The sequence below is a fragment of the Nicotiana attenuata genome, chromosome 7 (assembly GCF_001879085.1).
Source record: "Nicotiana attenuata strain UT chromosome 7, NIATTr2, whole genome shotgun sequence".
Lineage (NCBI taxonomy): Eukaryota > Viridiplantae > Streptophyta > Magnoliopsida > Solanales > Solanaceae > Nicotiana > Nicotiana attenuata.
Window position 1 is genome coordinate 70,302,478 of NC_031995.1, and position 22,305 is coordinate 70,324,782.

The 22,305-nt window shown below is 39.9% G+C and overlaps 1 protein-coding gene across 1 annotated transcript in view; it reads left to right on the top strand.

Annotated features, from left to right (window-relative positions):
- Positions 21,607–22,305, top strand: part of LOC109229279 — a 28,202-nt gene continuing 27,503 nt past the window's right edge. Inside the window, exon 1 of the mRNA XM_019394666.1 lies at positions 21,607–22,099. Coding sequence (XP_019250211.1) covers positions 21,728–22,099 — 372 coding nt within the window. The 5' untranslated portion in view covers positions 21,607–21,727. The remainder of the gene's footprint in view (positions 22,100–22,305) is intronic.

Below are 22,305 nucleotides of genomic sequence, written 5' to 3' on the forward strand. Positions count from 1 at the left end.
CTTTTCCATGGCAAAGACAATGGCTAGTAACTCTTTCTCGGCCACAGTATAATTGACTTGGGCATCAATATTCGTTTTGCTTGCATAATAGATCGGATGAAATATCTTGTTGATCCTTTGCCCCAAGACCGCTCCTACCGCAACGTCACTAGCATCGCACATGAGCTCAAATGGTAAGCTCCAATTGGGTGCGGTGATGATGGGAGTGGTAGTCAATCTATACTTGAGAAGCTCAAAAGCTTTTATGAAATCATCATTAAACACAAACTTTGCATCCTTTTCCAACAACTTTCACAAGGGATTCACCACTTTTGAAAAGTCTTTGATGAACCTGCGGTAAAACCCTACATGCCCAAGAAAGCTCCTAACTCCCTTGACAGAAGTAGGAGGAGGGAGTTTTGAAATCACTTCAATCTTCACTTTGTCCACTTCAATACCGTTCTTTGAGATCTTATGGCCGAGGACAATGCCCTCCTCAACCATAAAGTGGCACTTCTCCCAATTAAGTACTAAGTTGGTCTCTTCACATCGGGCCAACACTTTGTCAAGATGACCCAAACATTCTTCAAAGGAGTCACCCACAACACTGAAATTATCCATGAACACTTTAAGGAATTCCTCCTCCATGTCCGTAAATATAGCCATCATACACCGCTGAAAGGTAGCCGGTGCATTACACAAACCAAATGGCATCCGTGAGAATGCAAAGGTTCCATACGGACATGTGAAGGTGGTTTTCTCTTGGTCCTTCGATGCAATCAAAATCTGGTTGTAACCTGAGTACCCATCCAAGAAGCAATAGTAGGCATGCCCGGCAAGTCTATCCAATACTTGGTCAAGAAAGGGCAATGGAAAATGATCTTTGCGGGTCACTTTGTTCAGCTTTCGGTAATCCAAGCATACCTTCCATCTGGTGAAAGTCCTGGTAGGGATCAACTCATTTTGCTCATTTGTGACCACCGTCATTCCATCCTTCTTCGGCACACATTGTACCGGTGAAGTCCATGAACTATCCGAAATGGGGTACAAAACCCCTGCATCTAGCCACTTGATAATTTCCTTCTTGACGACCTCTTGCACAACCTCATTCAACCTCCTTTGATGTTCCACAGAGGGTTTGGCATCATCCTCAAGTATAACTTTATGCATGCAAAAGGCGGGGCTTATCCCCGAATATCAGCTAGAGTCCATCCAATTGCCTTCTTTCTTCTTTGGATCACCGCAAGGGTGGCATCTATCTGCACATTAGTTAAGCACGAAGAAAGAATGACAGGTAAAGTTGAACAAGGGCCTAAGAATTCATACCTGATGTGTGAAGGCAAAGGCTTCAACTCCAATACGGGAGGCTCCTCGATTGAGGGCTTTGTTGGTAGTGTCTTTCGGTTCTCAAGATCCAAGGAAGTTTCCGGGGCTCATATGTGTAAGAACCCATTCCTTGCAAAGCATTGACATACTCTACCAAGCCTTCACCCTCCGCCACATCATGGTTTAACACCACAACTTCCAAAGGGTCCTCCACATTTATCACAGTACTGATGTCTTCACAAATCACCTCAGTCACAAGATCAACAAATGAACATACTTCGTTGCTGTTGGGCTGCCTCATTGATTTGCATACATGGAGCATAACTCTTTCATCACCCACCCGGAAGGTGAGCTCCCCTACTTCCACATCAACTAAAGCCTTCCCTGTAGCTAGGAAAGGTCTCCCCAATATGATTGGCGCTTCATAGTCAACCTCGCAATCTAGAATCACAAAATCCGCGGGAAGTATGAACTTGTCGGCCCTCACTAACACATCATCAATGATCCCCAATGGCCTTTTCATTGTCCTATCCACCATCTGCAACCTCATTGATGTGGGCCTTGGCTGCCCAATCCCCAATGTCTTAAAAACAGAATATGGCATCAAGTTAATGCTTGCCCCCAAGTCGCACAAAACTTTGACGAAATCGGCACTACCAATATTGCACGGGATTGTAAAAGCACCGGGGTCCTCTAGCTTTGGGGCCATGGAATGTACAATGGCACTCACTTGGTGCATCATCTTGATCGTTTCACAATTCATGGATCTCTTCTTTGTTACCAAGTCCTTCATAAACTTGGCATATCCTGGCATTTGTTCTAGAGCCTCCACCAAAGGTACATTTATCGACAAACTCTTCATCATATCAATAAACTTCTTGAACTGGTTCTCATTGTTCTATTTTGCAAGCCTCTGAGGGTATGGTGGAGGAGGCCTTGGTAGAGCCTTGGCTTTGGGCACTACCGTTTCCGGTATGTCTATCACGTGTTCCCTAGACGGGTTCACATCATTTTGTGTTTCCTCTACGTTGTCATCAATAACAATTCTCACTTCTTCACTCACAATATCATCACTTACTTGCACATCATTTCTTTGCTCATCATTCTCTTGCACCAACACATCATCAATCACAACCTTTCTTGCATTAGAGGTATTATCAACACCACCTCTACCACTCCTTGTAGTCACCGTCATAGCATGGACTGTATTGTTCCCGCCCTTCGAGTTTACTACCGTGTCACTAGGTAGTTCCCCGTTAGGGCGAATGTTCAAAGCTTGCGAAATCTAGCCAAGTTGGACCTCCTAGTTGTGGATAGAAGTATTATGGGACGCCAATCGGGCATCTGAGTCGGTGTTTTTCTTCATCATTTTCTCAAACATTGACTCAATCCTTCCCATCTCATTGTTTGATGAGCTAGGACCTTGAGAAGAAAATGGAGGCGGGTTGTTTAGTTGTTGATACATCAGAGGCCTTTGAAAGCCCGACCCCCGATTCCCTAATTACCGTTATTCCAACCCCCTTGGTTTTTGTTGCCTCCCCAATTGCTATTGTTATTGCCACCCCAGTTGCCCTGGTTACCCTTGTTGCCCCAATTCTGATTGTTGTTCCCCCAGTTGCTTTGGTTGTTGTTGTTCCCACTGTTCCAATTTTCTTGTTGGTTTTGATTCCCCCGATTTCCTTGGGATCTCCACTATTGTTGTTGATTCGGAGCATTGCCCCATTGTCCTTGGTAGTTGTTCACATACTGAACCTCTTCACTTTGATCATCATACACATCATCATGGTTATAACCACTACCACCTTGCTCAAATTGATCCCGATTTCCTTGACTTTGTTAACCTCTTTGCCGCCTCTTGTTGATCATCATATTTACCCCTTGCATGGCATTCACTTGTCTTGGCGCTTGAACTTGTTGTAATTGAGCTTTGGCCAACTGGTTCATTCTTGTAGTTAACTCTGCTATTGCCTGGCCGTGGTCGTGGAGCTCTTTGTGTAGGTGAATGACATTGGGATCACCTTGTGGCACATTAGCTCGACTTTGCCACACCGAGGAAGTATCCGCCATCTCATCAAGTATATCACACGCCTCGGCATAAGGTGTGTTCATAAAGTTCCCCCTGCTAGTTGGTTAACTACACACTGGTTGGTAGTGTTGATGCCACGGTAGAATGTTTGCTGGATCATGGCTTCGGTCATGTCATTGTTCGGACATTCTTTAACCATCGTCCGATACCTTTCCCAAATCTCATGAAGCGGTTCATTTGGCTCTTCTTTAAAGGCAAGGATCTCATCTCTCAGCGTCGCCATATGTCCCGGCGAGAAGAACTTGGCTATGAATTTATCGGCCAACTCATCCCAAGTAGTGATGGAATGGTTGGGTAACCTCTCAAGCCAATCCAAATCTTTCCCCCCCCCCCCCAGAGAGAATGGGAAAAGCCTTAATCTCAACACGTCCTCAGAAACGTTCATTTACTTGCTCCCCCAGTATGTATCAACAAAACCCTTGAGATACTTAGAGGCATTTTGGTGTGGAGCTCCGGTGAAGAAACCCTCTGTTCCAAGAGTGTAAGCATAATGTTGGTTATTTGGAAGTTACCCGCCCTAATCCAGGGCGGGACTACTGCACCTGCGTATCCTTCGTTGGGCAACGTCCGGTGTGCTACCCTTGCTGGAGGTGGGGGAGGGTTTGGAATATTGTCATGAGGCGGTCGACCTCTCCTTTGTGCTTGTGGTTCGGGTTGAATCTCATCCACATTATCATCATCTACCTCCACCCCCAAAGGCAAATTTTCGGGAGCATCATTGTTAAGAGCCATATTGTACCTAAGAGCAATTCACAAACAAAATAGAAAATCGGAAGGAAAGAAAAACAAGACACACAAATAGTTAGATAGATAGCTGAAACCGTCTAACTCCCCGACAACAGTGCCGAAAAGTGATCGGTTCCAAGCCTGTACCATTATCGAGTGGCAAGGATGGTCGATGGAGTTTTACCCAACAAAGGTCGGGATCGATTTCCACAGGGAGTTAATTGATTTTGAGTTAGGTATCTAACTAGACTAGACGTGCGTGTTGTTCCAAATTGCACCTCCAAACATGGTCATGATTGATTATACTTCTAATGCTATACTACAATATGCTAGAATAGGCTAAGTACACTATTTTTGTTGGTTGTTTTCAAGGATTAAAAGGGACTAGGGCAGTGACTTCCACCTAGGTGGATATCTAACGGGTATAGAGAATTCAGGGCAAACTTGTTATGATTGGGGTCGTGATATAACCATCACACATAAGTTCTCGCTCTATACCTCTCGGTAGTTTGAGTGACTTTGCCCGATTTGACTTTCTCAAGTCCAAATGGGTGATCGTGCATAACAAATGATATTGGCTCAAGTCGGGTATTACTATCTCTAGGTTTAACCCTTTAATTGGGGCTATCAATCTCTTGAATGCACCCCAATTCCTTGTTGGCCTAATTTTCCTAGACTTAGTCCCTCTTTCTCAAGAAGAGTCTAAGTCATCAAGGCACGAATCAGTTTTTGCAACCACCATTTCTACAATTAAAGCATGAATTAAGCTAAATATCACTAACCCATAAACAATTGAGCCCTAAAATTCAAGACCCATTAAATACCCATATTAGGGTTGGGTCACAACCCTAGCTATGGGGTTTAGCTACTCATAATAACAATAAAAATCAAAAATGAAGATGAAATATAAGCCATAATATTCAAATACAAGATGAAAATCTAAAGATTGAAGATGAATCTACTCTAAGATTACTCAAAAAGGTAAAAACCAGCCGTTCACGTGCTCAGCAAAATATTACATACCCTAAAAATGTGAAAAAGATCTATTTATACTAGGCTGAAATTCCCAGACAAAAATGCCCCTGCGGAGGTTTTGCGAAGGCATAATTCTGACCGCGTCCGTGTTTGAGCTACCGCGGCCGTGTAATAATGACCGCGGTCCGTGTTTCTCCATATTTGAATATGGACTGGGACCTGTTTCGCGGACGGCGTAAAACCCACCGCGTCCGTGTTAGCTTAAACCGCGGCCGCATAATTTGGATGCGGACCGCGTTCTTCAAGCAAAGCTTAACTTGCAGGGTCTCTGAACCTAGGAGTATGCCCTCAGCAAAATACCATCACGACCGCGCCAAATATTACGCGGTCACACTTTTCCATCGCGGCCAGCGGTCAATCATGTGCCCGAAAACATCTTCTTTTGAATATAACTTTCGCGGGCCGCGTATTTGTGGCCGCCTCAGCGGTGGTCCTTATGCGGCCGCTTTTTTCTGTCAGTGTCAGCGCTCCAGTCCAGCTTTGGATTTGTGCAAGTTTAACTCCTTCATAAGTTGATTATGGCTTCTTTGCCTCATTTTGGCCAAACCCTGCAAACAAGCACATTAAGTCAGTTTTTGGGAATACCTTTACGCATTTTCGACCCAAAACCTAAGAAAAAGAGAGCACATAATAGGTTAAAATCCATAGTTATCAATGACCTCCATATGGCGAAGCATGACAGTCATGCAATATTGCGTTCATCTCCTCCTCAGGAACACACCTTCGTACCAACTGATCTGCGCACTGCTTATATAAGAATGGCTCATCCCATAATTAGAACCTCACATCTTGTAGAAATCTTCTTCTATTATCAAGTGTGAAATCTGGTGGTTTCACCCCACTTGCAATAAAATTCACATAATCTGCATACCACGGAGCTTCACTTGAGGTGATTGCTAATAACTGCTCATCAGGAAATGTTTCTTTGATTGACCCTCCTTCAGCTACATAGCTCCGATTTTCTAATCTAGACAAGTGATCAGCCACTTGATTCTCTGCCCCTTTTCAATATCGGATCTCTAAGTCAAACTCTTGCAGGAGGAGGACCCAACGAATCAGCCTTGGCTTGGCGTCTTTCTTTTCAAACAAGTACCTGATAGCTAAATGATCTGTGTAGACGATGACTTTGGTTCCCACTAGATAAGATCTGAACATGTCAAATTCCTACACCATTGCAAGTAACTCTTTTTCAGTAACTGTGTAGTTCATCTAGGCTGCATTTAGAGTTTTGCTCGCATAGTAAATGGAGTGAAAGATCTTATTTCTCCTTTGCCCCAAAACAGCTCCGATTGCTATGTCACTCGCATCGCACATTAACTCAAATAGCTGCTCCCAATCCGGTGCAATGACAATTGGTGCAGTCACTAACCTTCCCTTCAGCTCCTCAAATGCTTTCAGACAAGCATCATCAAACTTGAAGGGGACATCTTTCTCAAGAAGCCTGCACAAAGGAGAAGAAATTTTCGAAAAGTCTTCATTGAAACGACGATAAAAACTTGTATGGCCCAAGAAACTGCGAATGCCTTTAACCGATGTCAGTGGGGGTGATTTTTCAATCGCCTCCACCTTTGCTTTTTCCACCTGCAAACAATTTTTGGACACCTTCTACCCCGAAACTATGCCTTCACGTACCATAAAATGGCACTTTCCCCGGTTTAGCACTAGGTTCGTCTCTTCACACCTAGCAAGCACTTTATCAAGGTTAATTAAACAATAATCAAAAGAACATCCAAACATAGAAAAATCATCCATGAACACTTCCACAAATCTTTCAACCATGTTAGTAAAAATAGCCATCATACACCTTTGAGAAGTCACAGGTGCATTACGGAGACCAAAGGGCATTCTCTTGAACGCATAGGTACCATATGGACACGTAAATGTGGTTTTCTCTTGATCCTCTAGGGCTATAACAATCTTATTATACCCCTAATAACCATCTAAGAAATAGTAGTATTCCTGGCCAGCTAATCTATCAAGCATTTGGTCAATAAAGGGGAGGGGGAAGTGGTCCTTTCGGGTGGCATTGTTCAATTTTCAATAATCTATGCAAATTCTCCACCCAGTGACAGTTCTTGTGAGAATCAAGTCATTATTTTCATTAAACACTACAGTCATCCCCCCTTTCTTAGGTACACATTGGACGGGGCTTACCCATTTTCTATCAGAGATTGGAAATACAATACATGCATCAAGCCACTTAATCACTTCTTTTCTTACCACCTCTTTCATGATTGGATTTAGTCAGCGTTGTTGCTCTACACTTGGCTTGTGTCCGTCCTCCCCGAGGATTTTATGCATGAAAAAAGCTAGACTAATGCCTTTAATGTCAGACATCGTCCACCCAATTGCTCGTTTGTGCTCACGTAGCACTCTCAACAGCTTTTCTTCCTGCAATTTAGACAAGTCATAAGAAACAATAATAGGTAAAGTTTCAGAACCACCCAAATAAGCATATTGAAGGTGAGGGGGCAGGGGTTTAAGCTCCAATTTTGGAGCTTCCTCAATTGACGGCTTTGGAGGAGTCCCACTTGGCCTATTCAGGGGCTCAAAGGGGTGTATCCCCTGCATGTAAGTACAAGATGAATCTAAGATATGCACCATCTCCTCAACCTCATCATCAATCTCCAAGCTATCGAACAACATAAATGCTTTCCCTAGAGAATCGTCTAGATATACACTCGTGTCAAGAATTTGCTCATCCACCTCCACAACAAATATCATCGAGAGCTCCTCATAGTGGCAGGGAAGTTGGATTGCTTTGTAGACATTTAAGACTGTCTACAAAATCACTAGTAGCCAAGAGAGGTCGTCCCAATATGATTGGAACCAGTTTATCAGCCTCATATTCTAGGATAATGAAGTCCGCAGGGAAGATGAATTTCCCAATTTGCAGCAACACATCTTCAATCACCCCCTCAGGGTGTGCTATGGACCTGTCAGCCAGTTGCAACATCACAGTAGTTTGTCTTGGAGCTCCCAGACCCAATTGCTTGAACAAGGATAAGGGCATCAGATTTATGCTTGCCCCCAAATCACAAAGTGCACGACCCACATCAATATTACCAATTTACACAGGGATGGTGAAGCTGCCAGGATCCTTGAGCTTTTAAGGAAGCTTGTTTTGGACCCTTGAAGTGCACTCCTCAGTAAGTGCAATTGTCTCGAATTCAGTCAATCTCCTCTTGTGAGCCATTATATCTTTTGTGCACTTAGCATACTTTGGAATTTCAAGAAGTACATCCACCAATGGAATATTCAATTGAACCTAGCTCAACATAGAGAGAAATTTGTTGAACATCCGATCATCATTCTTTTTTTGCAATCTCTGGGGGAAAGGTGGTGGTGGCCTTGTAGCCTCCACTGGTTCTGAACTTGCTTCATCTTTCTTTGACTCATGTGTTTCTTTAGGAATCAACTCCCCCTCAGGTATAGGCTTGTCCTTTCTCTTCTTTGGCACTTCCTCTAGTTCCCTCCCGTTTCTGAGTGTAACTGCATTAACTTGAGGGTTCTTCTCTGTATCACCGGGGAGAGCGCCTGCAGGTCTAGTATTTTGATTTGCTGCTAACTGCCCCATTTGCCTCTCATGATTTCTGAAATCAGTCCTGAGCTGTTGATTGTCAAGAAACAACTTCTTCAACAAATCATTCGTACTCTCTTCTACCTGTTGAGGTGGCTTCTGAGGTTGATTGAAATTTCCTTAGGGTCTATAATGATTCTGATTCGGCTGATTTCCACCCTATGAAAAGTTGGGATGATTCTTCCAATTTGGGTTGTAAGTGTTTCCATATTGTGCATGCTGATTCATTGGACCTCTGCTCTATTGCCCCACATAGTATATAGATTAAGGATTCGGGGGGCACATGTCACTCATATGACTGTCACCACATAGTTCGCAGCAAATAGACATTTTTTGTACATGTTGCATCTGTTGTGTTTGTTGCATTGTCATTCTATTCATCTGATTTGCCAATTTTGCTATATCGGCTCTCATGGCTGAGAAGTCATCAAGCTCAATCAACCCGACTGCTTTCTGTTTAATTGCCCTTCGTGAATCCCCATTATGATCATTAGCAGTGAAGTTATTTAGCAAGAGTTGGATTTCACTATACGGCCTCGCCATGCAACTACCCCACAAGCTGAATCAAGATTCATCTTTGATGCCTCATCTAGCCCATCAACAAAAGTGTGACCCAATACCTCATCAGTCTGATAATGATGCGGGCGGTCTCTGAGTAGCTTCTTGTATCTTTCCCAAGATGGACGAAGTGTCTCGCCATCCCGCTGTTGGAACCCAAGAATCTGACTCCTCAACGACTTTATCTTCTTAGTGGGGAAAAACTTGATTAAGAATTTCCTTGCTAGATCATCCCAAGTGTGGATTGAGTTCGCGGTCTCCTTTTGCAACCATTCCTTAGCTTCCCCTAGCAGTGAAAAGGGAAATAGTGTCAGCCTGACATAGTCCTTGGAAACGTTCGAATAATTGTAAGTATCCATAATTTCAAGGAAATTCTGAATGTGCCTCTGCGGATCTTCATGAGATAGACGACCCACATATTGCCCTGTGGATTGAATCAGCTATAACATGTACTGTTTGAGTTCAAAATGCCCTGTGATATCAAGCTTCACAATAACCTAAGTCATATTAGCAATATTGGGCCTTACGGCGTCAATCACCACTCGCTCTTCATTACCTGCCATCTCTATTGGCTGTGGTTGAACTACGATGTCCAACTCTCCTTCTATTCTAGTTCTAGCTTCGACTTCCCTCCTCACTCTGTGAAGTGTTCGTTCAATTTCAGGATCAAGAGGGAAGAGATTGTTTGCGCTTCTACTCCTCCGCATTCAAGAGAAGAGCATGCATTAACACAAACAAGGCAAACTAAAAATTAAAACTTGAACAAATAACTAATAAAAGCTTAACTCAGTCAAGTAGCTAATTTCTAAGTCCCCAGCAACGGCGCCAAAAACTTGTTGCGACCAAAAACACTCACGCAAGTGTACGCGGTCGTCAAGTAATTAAGTAGTGAGTAGAGTATCGTTCCCACGAAGACTTATGATTAACTTTTGACTGATTCAAACTCAAGTAACTTATCAATTCAAGAGGTTTCTCACCAACTATATATAAGTGACTAATTTACTACCTAGAAGTATCGAGCAATGAATAACTAGAACTCAACCAAAACTATTAAACAATTTCGATTAACAATCAGTGGGAGAGGATATTTCAGGGTCACGGGTTAGCTAACAATCGTGTTGTGTTCTTGGCTAAAAATGACTAATTGGTTTATCTGGATTGTTGATTGACAGGGTTAATATTACTCATAAGAATCTGTCGAATTCTTACTCGCCTATTCAAGCTAACTTACTGCCTATATGTCTATGGAATTAAGATTAACAAAAATGCAATTATACTTCCTGTATTTCAACCAAGCAAGACAATTAGGTATATTTCTATCCTAATTGCGAATCCATTTCCTGATGCCCGGGTTCAAGAACTTGCTCTATTTAATTCTATATGCAATCTAGAATTCCCACTTTCGAGTTCAACTCTAGATTCGTAGATAGTATTTCACTGTTAGCTACTCAACAAAATAATTAAGAACAGAATTAAATAAACAATCCAATATGGTAAAATCACTTTGTCAAATTAAACTTCAAACATCAACATTCATGTATCACCCATGACCCTAGAACAATAGGGTTCTTAGCCACGCATGCTCATGGAAACAATTTCAAGTAATTCCCAAAAATACATAAAAATCAATAAAAGAAGGAAAAAGTAAGAACTCAAGACAAATTCCATGGTTCCCAAGCTTTGTCGTGGCTTTTTTTCTCGCTTCCCGATATGTTAGATGACCTAAAAGAGGCATTTTTGGCTTATCTATTGCATACAAAAGTCGTGGGCCAAAGTTCTCCTATTCCTACTCCGACGCAGCTTCAGGGATTGATGCTGGGGTGGATGCGAAGCATCCACCTCGTCCTCTACTTCTCAGCTTCGCATGCTAGGGTGGATGCGTCCTCCATCTCAGTTGTGCCCAGGTGCGGATGCTAAGGCGGATGCTATGGTCCGACTTCACTGCTAAGGGTGCACGAAATATGATTTTTTTCCTAGGTTGGGTGCGACGCATCCAAACCCTCCTCCTCTAGCTACAACACCTTTTCTTCATATTTTTGCACTCCAAACATCCTAAATTATCACACACAACTTAATTAGTCATAAAGCCAATAATTAAACCATGTTGGGCATTTTAAAGATCAAATAGCATCAAAAAGCAGTTAAAACATGAGTGAAGTAATATTATGACATATAGAAATATGCCCAACATCAAAGAGACTACTAACCTAAGTCACAGGAACCAGGTTCCTTGACGGTTTTGGAAAATTTGAGCAAAAACTCCTAGAAGGGCAATGTCACTCTTACTTGTTTTGTCCTGAAACTGCCATGTATGTATACCAGTAACAGAATAGATTTGAGTTAGATGTTGCCAAAAAACACTTTTTAACATTGTACCTTTCCTTCTTAATATAGCCAATCATCGAGGGACCAGGTCCTTAGTTAAGCTTGATCAACCCCAACTCCAGACGATTTCTTTCAAAGTGTTCACTGCTTAGTGCCTCGGTGAAGATGTCTGCTACCTGATCCTCATCTTCTAGAACTTCATACAAATCAGAACCTTTTCAAAATTATCCCTTAAAAAGTGATGTCGCACATCAATGTGCTTTGTCCTCTTGTGTTGTACCGGGTTCAAGCTGTAAATACACCAAAGTCTTCAAGATATTGCTTGATCTATAGTAGTTGAGAACAACAAGAAGCAGCAACCACGTATTCAGCTTCAGCAGTAGAAAGAGCCACACAGTTTGTTTCTTTGTACCCCATGAGATCAAGCATAACCCCAGTAAATATGCCATTCCAGATGTACTCTTTCTATCCACCAGATATTCAACATAATCAACATCGGCATATCCAACCAAGTCAAATGTATCTCCTGAAAAATAGACGAGGACCAGGTCCTTCGTTTCCTTAGGATACCTCAAAATTCACTTGGCAGCCTTCAAGTGAGAGTCTTTTAGGCCAGGTTCCAATCACTGTTCTGTCTGAAGGCATTAGGACCAGGTGCCACACTTGGTTCCTGTCAACTGATAGAGTTCTTCTTGCATAGCAGCTATCCAGTTAGCATTTTTCAATGCTTCTTTGATGTTCTTAGGCTCGATTTGAGACAAGAACGCTGAGAGGGAAAACATGTTCCTTGCCTTAGAACTAGGTTGAATACCAGGGTCTAAGGGTGTGATTACATTTTGAAGGGATGTGAACTCTTTTGCTTCTAGTTGGATACTTGAACATCAGAATTTCAAGGACCGGGTTCCTCCATATGTGAATCATCATTGACATCAACAGATTTATGACTTCCACTCTTTTGTTCTGTATCAGGAGTACCTAATGCAGCATCAACAACCCTATGTTCAGCATAAGTCGAGGTGATAGAGGGACCAGGTTCCTCTGTGCCTTTTGGAGATTTTACTGCATCTCCTTCATCGCTCTGCTTGACTTGACTCATCAAATCAGTCTTTTCATTTGCAATATCTATAGCTTCACCAGAAGCATTTGTGAATTTTCCATCTTCATTTTCTTTTATTATGTGACCCTTTGACACCATTGTTGAGAACAAAACATTTTGCATCCAAAGGCTCTCGGGTAAGTCAGCTTGGCTTTTCTCCCATTAAGCAGTTCATATAGAGACTTCTCGAGAAGGGACCTGATCATGCACTTGTTAATCAAGTAGCAGGCAGTGTTGACTGCTTCAGCCCATTAACTAGGTCCTCCATAACCAACTTTTTCAACAAATAAAAACTCACATGCCCCATTCATCTTCGCCATAACTCAGCATCGTCATCAATGACACTTAAGCATGTTAGATCACCACTATGCAGAGACTTAAAATCAGCAACATAAACATTCTTGTATCTTTTGGCCACAAGCACCACCTCACCAGTCACAAAATTTGTGACTGTGCATATCTTGGACAAGAATTCCACTTTATTTCCCTTGTCACATATCTGAGAAACACTCAAGAGACTGTACTTCATGCCATTGACATAGTACACGTTCTTAATTGAGTGAGTGAGTGACTTCCCAATCCTTCCAACTCCTAGAGTGTACCCCTTTTAGCTATTTCCAAAGGGTACACTCTCTCCTTGCAAGGCCTTAAGTCAAATGAAATCGTTTGTACTTCCAGTCATATGCTTTGAGCAGCCACTATCCATGTACCATTGTAGGCTACTCCCTTTCACTGTTCCCTGCACAAGAAAATTAGGAGTTAGACTTAGGAACCCAAACGAGTTTGGGTCCATTGTAATGAGGAAAGGGGTGAATTTAAGGCTCTTTTGGTCCAAGCAGGCATTATACATTTTTTATGTGAAGGACCAGGTTCCCTAGCAGTGGTTACTTTTTTAGCAAAGACTTTGTTTTTCTATTGAGATTGGAATCTGACCTTACAGGTTTCATTAAAGTGCCCAGTATTGTCATAGTGAGTGCAAAGCCAATTGTCAGGTACAGTAACGTACTTGCTATGAGGGTTGTAGGGAGTTTTTTCCCTCTGGAACCCGATTCCCTGCCTGTTTTCCCCATTGTTGGTGTACATGAAAGTGATAGCATCAGAGGACCAGGTCCACTTAAGTGATTTTTCAAGATCACTCTTCACTCTTCCTAAAGTTGTTTGTTTTTCTCAAGCCCAGCACACAGACTAGACTTCACTGAATTTAACTCACTTTCAAGCTTAATGTGTGCCTCACTTGCAACTTCCTTTCCCTCTTGAGAATTTTCAGGCCTACTTTCCATTTTAAGTTCCCTAATTGTTTCCTTTAGGTATACAACCACCACTAATAGGTCATCTCTCTCATGCTCAATGTTAGCACTACTCTCAGTTAAAACCTGTTTTTCTTTCTTCAGACTCTCAATGGTTTCCTTTAAGTCTACCACCACAACTACTAGATCTTCTCTCGATTGTTCTACTTCTCCCAGTTCCACAATTAAGGAATCTTTATCATTTATAAGACGATGATACGCATCAATTAAACATTTTCCAAAGACATAAGTTTTTTCGGAGGATAGTACTTTAGATTTCTTTGAACAGCTAGGAAGTTTACCTCATCATCATCAGATTTTGCCATCAATGCAAATATGGAGTCATATTTTGCAGCTTTGATTTCAATGACCATCATTGAGGTGTCTGCCTGTTCATCATCACCCTAGGATTCACTAGAGGAATCTCCCCAGGCATCCAGAGCTTGCTTTACAATATTACTAGCGAACTCTCTTCTCTTGAACTTTTTGTCGGGGACCGGGTTCCTCTTAACCATCTTGTCAGCATTGTGTTTGTAATGGTCCTGATTGTGGAGAGGACAATCTTTGATGAAATGTCCTGACTTTCTGCACTTGTGACAACAATCGTATCCTTTAATGTTTCTACTAGAGCTACCCTTCTTGGGAATGCCTCCATTTCTACGAACCATTTTCTGAAATCTTGGTAGTCTGTCGGTTGATTGGCTTTCCTTGAAGTTTGGTGGAGCAGCCATGTAGATGCTTTCTAGGTGTTAACCTTTCAGAAAGAGCATGCTCTGATACCAATTGATATAAACTAAGCGTCCACCAAACTATATAGAGAACCAAGTTTACTATCAGTTTCCACAGTAAGCAACAGAATGTAAAACCAAACAGTATAGGGAACCAGGTTCTCTATTTGTTCCCACAGTAAATCGGCAGTAAATAAAGAACACACAGGAATTTTACGTGAAAAACTCCCAGCTCGACGGGATTAAAAACCACGACCTACCCTTGTAGGATTTCAACTTCACTACTGAGCAATCTTTAGATTACAACCTATTGTAACCTAGGAATTAACCTCTTAATCCCTCACTAACTTGTAACTACACTTTTACAAGCCACTTTGTAATAATTCTATTACAAAGACTTAATCACTCACTAACTTGTAACAATACTATTACAAGCCACTTTGTAATAACTCTATTACAAAGACTTCACAACTCGACTAACTCTAGCCAAGACACAAACACAAGGGTTTATGATTTTCAAAGGGTTTCCTACACAATGCTTCTAACTAAGCTAAGTAGGAATTACAAGTGAAGAACAAAATAACAAAGACTCAACAAACCTAAGGAATTAAGATATCTTCAATCTTTGGATCTGGTCCTTGTTGCGGTAGCTTTGTTCTTGAGAGATGTGGTAGCTAGCACTTGAGAGAATATTTTCTTTTGATTTGCAAGTGTTCAAGTCATTTGTTTTACCTCCCTTGAATGCATATATACATGTGAGACATCACTTATAATGATGCAAGCAAGGTAGGTAAAAAGTCTTCCTTGGAAAGTTGACTGCAGCACTGTTCCTGCACTATAGCGTGTGCAGGCAGCAACTTTCCAACTGGAAAGTTGACTTCGTAAATTCTCCTCGGGAACTGGTAGGGACCTGGTCCCTGAACTGTTCCTTCCACTATGAGGAGTTGAATCATATTTCCACGCTGAGTCCCAACCTGGAACCTTGTGATCTTAAGGTCTTGAGAATGTTTAAAGTTGTAGAGTTGACTATACGACGACCAAGGGAACTGATCCATATATGTTCCCTCTGTTGTTCCCTTATCTAATTCCGTTGAGAATTGAACCAGACACCTGACTGGTTACTCTGAACGCAAGAGAACTAATTGTATTGGGTTCCTTATCTGGTTCTCTCATGAAGTTTGTCAAATCATCAAAACAAAAGACGCATAACTTATCAAAAGTAATAAAATGAATAAGTATTTAGATGGTTCACCGTTGGCTTGCCTAACGATGACGTTGGGCATCATTATGGCTTATAGTGGGTTTTGGGTCGTGACATATAATGTAACAAAATAAATAATAAGGTTTTATCATGAAATGTAATTAACTTGAAATTGAAGCATAGTTATTGTTTTATAAAAAGTTAATAGGATCAAATAGCGACGGGTGAATGACTGAACTGCTTCCAGTTAGGACACCATCGCCAAACACTAGTCTTATTGGACGAAGAACTAAGTTGGCTTCTCGAGACTCGTGAAAATTTGATATGCAATGAATCAGTCTCGAATTGAGCTCATATTAACGATAATCTTGTTTGTTTAATAATCATAATATCAGTTAATGGTAAGATTAGAAGCTTTCGAAGAGGAATTGAGGAAAAGGCAAAACATAAGTGCTACATTAGATAAGCTTAATACCTATTTTAAGAATTAAGATCTAAGACAACCTTGATTTCAATCTTTGTGCATTTTTTAGGGCCGTTTGGTTGGGTGTATAAGAATAATTCTGAATAAGGTATATGTCACAATCCAAAATCCAACTAGTCGTGATGACACCTTACCCAACCCACTAGGTAAGCCAATTAACAATAATCCAATTCAAATGAGGTTTACTAAGAAAATAAATGACGAAATAGCAGAACTTTAAACATAATCCCAAGGATTAGTAGTACAAATTATGAGCTTCTAAGATTTAGAATTTATAAAGCTAGTATGAAATAAATACATCAACGGTTCGAAATGTACATAAACAGATTTTTATAAATCTAAAGCTACCATGAACAAGAGGCAGCTATAACCGGAACGAAGGTTCATCTTCAATGTCAGCTCTCGCCATACACAGTAACATCAGCTCCAAAATCTGCACGCAAGGTGCAGAAGTGTAGTATGAGTACAACCGACTCCATATACTCAATAAGTAACGAACTTAACCTTAGGTTGAAAGCAATGACGAGCTTGAACAATTGTCAGAGTCCAACACCAATAGACAAGAACAACTCGTAACAATATAATAAAACAGTACAAGTAATAACTCAAAGATATGATGCTCAGCTCGTTCATAGCTACGGAAAATAGGCATGCTTTTCAGGTATAGCAGTAAAAACCAAATCTTTTACCGAAACCATCAAAATATGAGCATATCAGAAAAATTGTGATTTTTTCCAAAAACATTCAATAATAGATAAGATATTTTCATTATCAGATAGCATAAGGAAAGTACACCTCTATGCCTAGGTGTCAATGCGCATGAGAAGTCATGAATGCCACAATAATGTATAGCATGAGAAAATGCATCTCTATGCTTACATGCTAAATATGCATGTCAAATGTAATGCATCACAATGATAAACCCATGTACTCACACTCTCAGAGTACTCAATCTCACTGTCTCGCACTCCCACTCATCACGCTCAATCGCTCAGCACGCTTAGTCACTTAGCACTATACGGTACCTGTGCTCACTGCTGGTATGTCAGACTCCGGAGGGGCGAATCCTGCCCAAGTGCTAATATAAGCCAACATGGCCTGCTGCGGCGTGCATCCCGATCCCATCATGAATCAATAAAACCTGTTGCGGCATGCAACCCGATCCCATCATGAATCAATAAATCTGTTGCGGCGTGCAGCCCGATCCATAAATATCCCTCACAATCCGGCCCTCAGGCCCCAACTCAGTCATCATTCTCTCCAGCCTCGCGAGTTCACAAATTTCATTCCAATCAGCTCAAATAATGATAGCATGATGTAATAATAAATGATGAACAGACATTGAGATGTGATACACAAATGAAGAATCATGATTGAGTATATGACTACAGTTAGAGCTAGAAAACTCATAACAAAAGAAATAGCCTCTTTAGGTCTCAACCGAATAAGCACATATCCTAAACATGATTTCTAACATGATTCATAGCTCATATAATCAAACAAGTAGGGAGAACATGGATGTGACAAGATATAATAGCAAAACAAGTCCGATCACAGTCTAATAGTCAACTGAGTTCATGATTTCGTCCGGTGCACGCCCACACGCTCGTCACCTAGCGCGTGCGTCGCCTTTTATAACCTATTTCCCAGGGTTAAATACCCTCAAATCCAAATTTAGATACATTACTTACCCCGAACAAGCCGAATCCAATACCGAGCAAGCCAAACAATACTCTAGAACTACCATCCCGCATGTAACAACCTCTGAAATGCTCGAAACTAACCAAAATCAACTCAAATACATCAAATAATGCCTAAGGAAATAATACCAAATGATAAAGGTCGAATCTTTACACATTTACTCAAAGTCAACCAAAAAGTCAAACCCGGATCCGCACCTTAGAACCCAAAAAACTTAACAAATCCGATAACTCATTCAATTACTAGTCTAACCATACTAATTTCATCCAATTCCGACTCCGAATCGATGTTCAAAACCCAATTATTCTCTATAGAAAAGTGTTTGATAAAAACCCCCATTTCTCCAATCAAAATATGGAATACTTTAATCATGTTAAAATAAAAAACTGATATTAGATACTGACCCCCATGAAAATATGAGAAGAACGCCGCAAAAATCATCTCGATCGGAGCTCTAGAACTCAAGATATGCTCAAAATACCAAAAGAACATAGTCTGATTTTTTTTTTATAAACATGCATTTTCGCTTTTGCGCCCAAGAAGCCGTACCTGCACATTTTCAGCCGTCATTTCCGCTTTTGTGGACCATTTTTTGCACTTGCGGGGTCGCGGATGAGGACCCAACTTCGCATATGCGAAGCACCAGCACCAGCTCACTTCTCTGACACTAAAATGAGCATAACTCCCTCATACAATATCCAAATTCGACAATTTTTTTCTCTATGGCTTCGTAATTACGATACGGATCTAATGGTTCAATTAAAACAGAATTTGGAACTCATTTTCTTAATGTGATACCATTTATGCTTGAAGAAACAACGTCGAAACATAAAAAACGAGCGCAACACAATCCAAACCTATCCGAAACTCATCCGAGCCCCTCGGGAGCCCGTCCGAACATACCAATAAGTCCCATATTATAATACAGACTTACTTGAGGCCTCAAATCACGCATAACAACATCAAAACTATGAATCGCACCTCAAATCGAACTTAATGAACTTTTGAACTTTCAACTTCCAAAACTCGTGTCGAACCATATCAAATCAACTCGGAATGAACTCAAATTTTGCACACAAGTGTCAAATGACATAACGAAGCTATTCCAATTCCGGAAACCACAATCCGAACCGTATATCATCAAAGTCAACTCCCGGTCAAACTTATGAACATTTCAAGCCTTCAAATTGCCAACTTTCTCCAATTAGTGCTGAAACCTTCTAGAAGTATCTAAATGCAAATTCAGGTATACACCCAAGTCCAAAATTACCATCCAGAGCTAACATAACCATCAAAACTTCGGTCTGAGATCAAATACATAAAAGTCAAACTTGGTCAACTCTTCCAACTTTAAGCTTCCTAGCTGAGAATCATTCTTCCAATTCAATCCTGAATCACCTGAAAACCAAAACCGATGATTCACACAAGTCATAATACATCATATGAAGCTACTCAAGACTTCAAATAGCTGAACGGAATGCAAATGCTCAAAATGACCAGCTGGGTTGTTACAGTGTATTAGTAATGGTGGTATTAGTTATGCTTGTATGTTATGCTGACATTAGTTATGCTGACATATTTCTTATCCATGGTTTGATTTAATGTATTAAAGCATTGCACAATTTCTAAAAAAATTATTTGTTTACAAAATACCCTCATAACTAGTACATCACTTTATCTTTTTAAAAGAAAATATGTTGAGGAAATTTTTATATGACAAAGGTTCAAAAAATATTATTTGATTTATCTACCTATATTGTAGTATAAACTGAATATTTATTTATGTATTTATTTATTTACTAGGGATATAATTTTATTTTCCACTTTCTTGGATTATTTCAAATTTGCATTAATATAATAGCATATTTTAATCAAACATAAAATTTTGAAGGACAATTTTATCTTTAACTAAGCTAAGGCATGGATTAAAGTACATTGCATTATTAAATATCATGGTTTCATATGCATTAGTTATGCATATGATACACCCAAATAGGATGTATAACTAATGCATAGGTTGAAAAGGTGTACCAAACAAGGTATTATTAATACACAAAGCTAATGCATGCATTATTTTATCTAATGCATCCTACCAAACGACCCCTTAGAGAGTGACTTTGCCTTTGACCTTCATTCAAAAAATTTCAAAATTTACCCTTAGATGCAAATTTTCACTCTCCTCCGTCTTAAACAAATTTTACAAATATAGAATTTCTAATCCAATTTGAATTTGCTATAAAAATTACTAGATATAGTGCATTATATTTCACCTAAAAAATTTCTAGAAACTTCTTAATTTGTATAATGATTAAAAAAAAAAATCAAGTTAAGCTTAATTGATTTGGTTGAGCTTTAGAAGAAAATGAAGATACCGAAAGGGTTTTATGTGAACATTTTCTATTACCGGCAATTGAGCTCTAGCACCATCCATAGAGTAGACAAAATGTATTTGAATGCCTACACACACGAACAGAAAAAGATTATTTACATCAATCAAACAAATATATGAAACATGTTTTAATATGAACTTTTATCTGTTAATCATAATCAGTTATTGCACATTTTCTTCTTATTTTTATCACTAACCTTAATAATTTTCTAATGTAACTTGGTATTATGGTATAGATACTGGTTGGGTAGTTTTTTTCCCACATTAATTATGTAAAGGCCTTGCTCTCGTAAGAATTTGTGTTATATAAAATTAGTTAGCGAACATTTTGATTATAACAACACCTGATACTATATGACTTTTTTCAAAACTTGACAAGTGACAGACATTATCCTGTTTCCTAGAGAAAAATTGGTTTAATTAGATGATTGACCAATTGTTGTTCCACAATTTCGATCAAGCACCACATATTTTTCATCAGAATGGACTTTATTTACAAATAAGATTTGTATTAAACAAAAATCATTTCATTTAAGATAGCTTCTTGCCTAAAACTTTACGCTTCGCACTTACAACTTGTTTGGATGGTTGTTATGTATCGTTTAATAATATCTCATATAGTATCATAATGTATTGTATCATATCGTTTCGATGTATACAATATCTGGATAGATGGTATTGTTTGCCATTAATAATATGAAGAATAAATTTGCAATATTATAAAGAAAAATAAGGTACAAGGTAGAATCATTATATAAAAAGGTAGGGTAAATGATAAAATAAGATTATTTAAATATAAGAAAGGATAAGATGAGAAAAAAATAAGGTAGCAACAAATTTAACGATACAATACAAATAAAATTTAATTAACAATCAAAATAAGAATATTATATTTAAAGTAACAATACGATAAAATACAGCATGTAACAACCATCCAAACAAGTGGTTAATCTTTTAAATACACTTGATTATTGCTTCCATAACAAAATTTATTTCAATCTTTAGAGTAACCATTATTCGTTTCTAAAAAGTGTTGGAGAGGAACTTGACCCGAAATTGTCGGGCTGTAACGTCATTTCCCTCCATGTTAAACCCCTTTCTCTCTTCACTCTTACAAAACCGCTAAAACCATCCCAAACCCACAGCCTTATCCCCTCATTCTCTCTCTCCTTTCCCAAATGCACTTCCACTTCTCCTTAGTATAATATTTTTCAAATTTCACCTCCAATGGCTGGCATTTCCATACACTACTTACCTTTCAATTCTAAATTCACTCTCCCAATTCCCCGTCCATCAATTTCTCGGTCAATTAAGGCGTCGGTATCGTCGCAACCGCGGAAAACCAGAAGAAGAAAACAGACACAGCAGCAGCAACATCAGTTGAAGACGGCGGAAGATGACGGTTCTATGGCATCCGGAACTGAAAAAGTGTTGCGGCTTGTTTTTATGGAGGAATTGATGGAACGCGCTCGAAATGCTGATTCTAAAGGTGTATCTCAAGTGATTTATGATATGATTGCTGCTGGTCTCTCCCCTGGACCTCGTTCGTTCCATGGATTCGTTGTTTCTCATGTCCTTAACCGCGACAATGACGGCGCTGTAACTCCCTTTCCTATAAGCTTTTCTTCTCTTTTCTGTTTTAATTGCTTGGCTATATGTTTTATTTGATTCATACTCCATCCATCCCATTTTATGTGTCATTGTTAAGGCATTGAGTTTAAGAGAGAGAAAAAGATTATCATAGACATTTGAGGCTAAATTGGGAATTTAAAGTCAAAATATTTCTAAATATAGAATGTTATTAG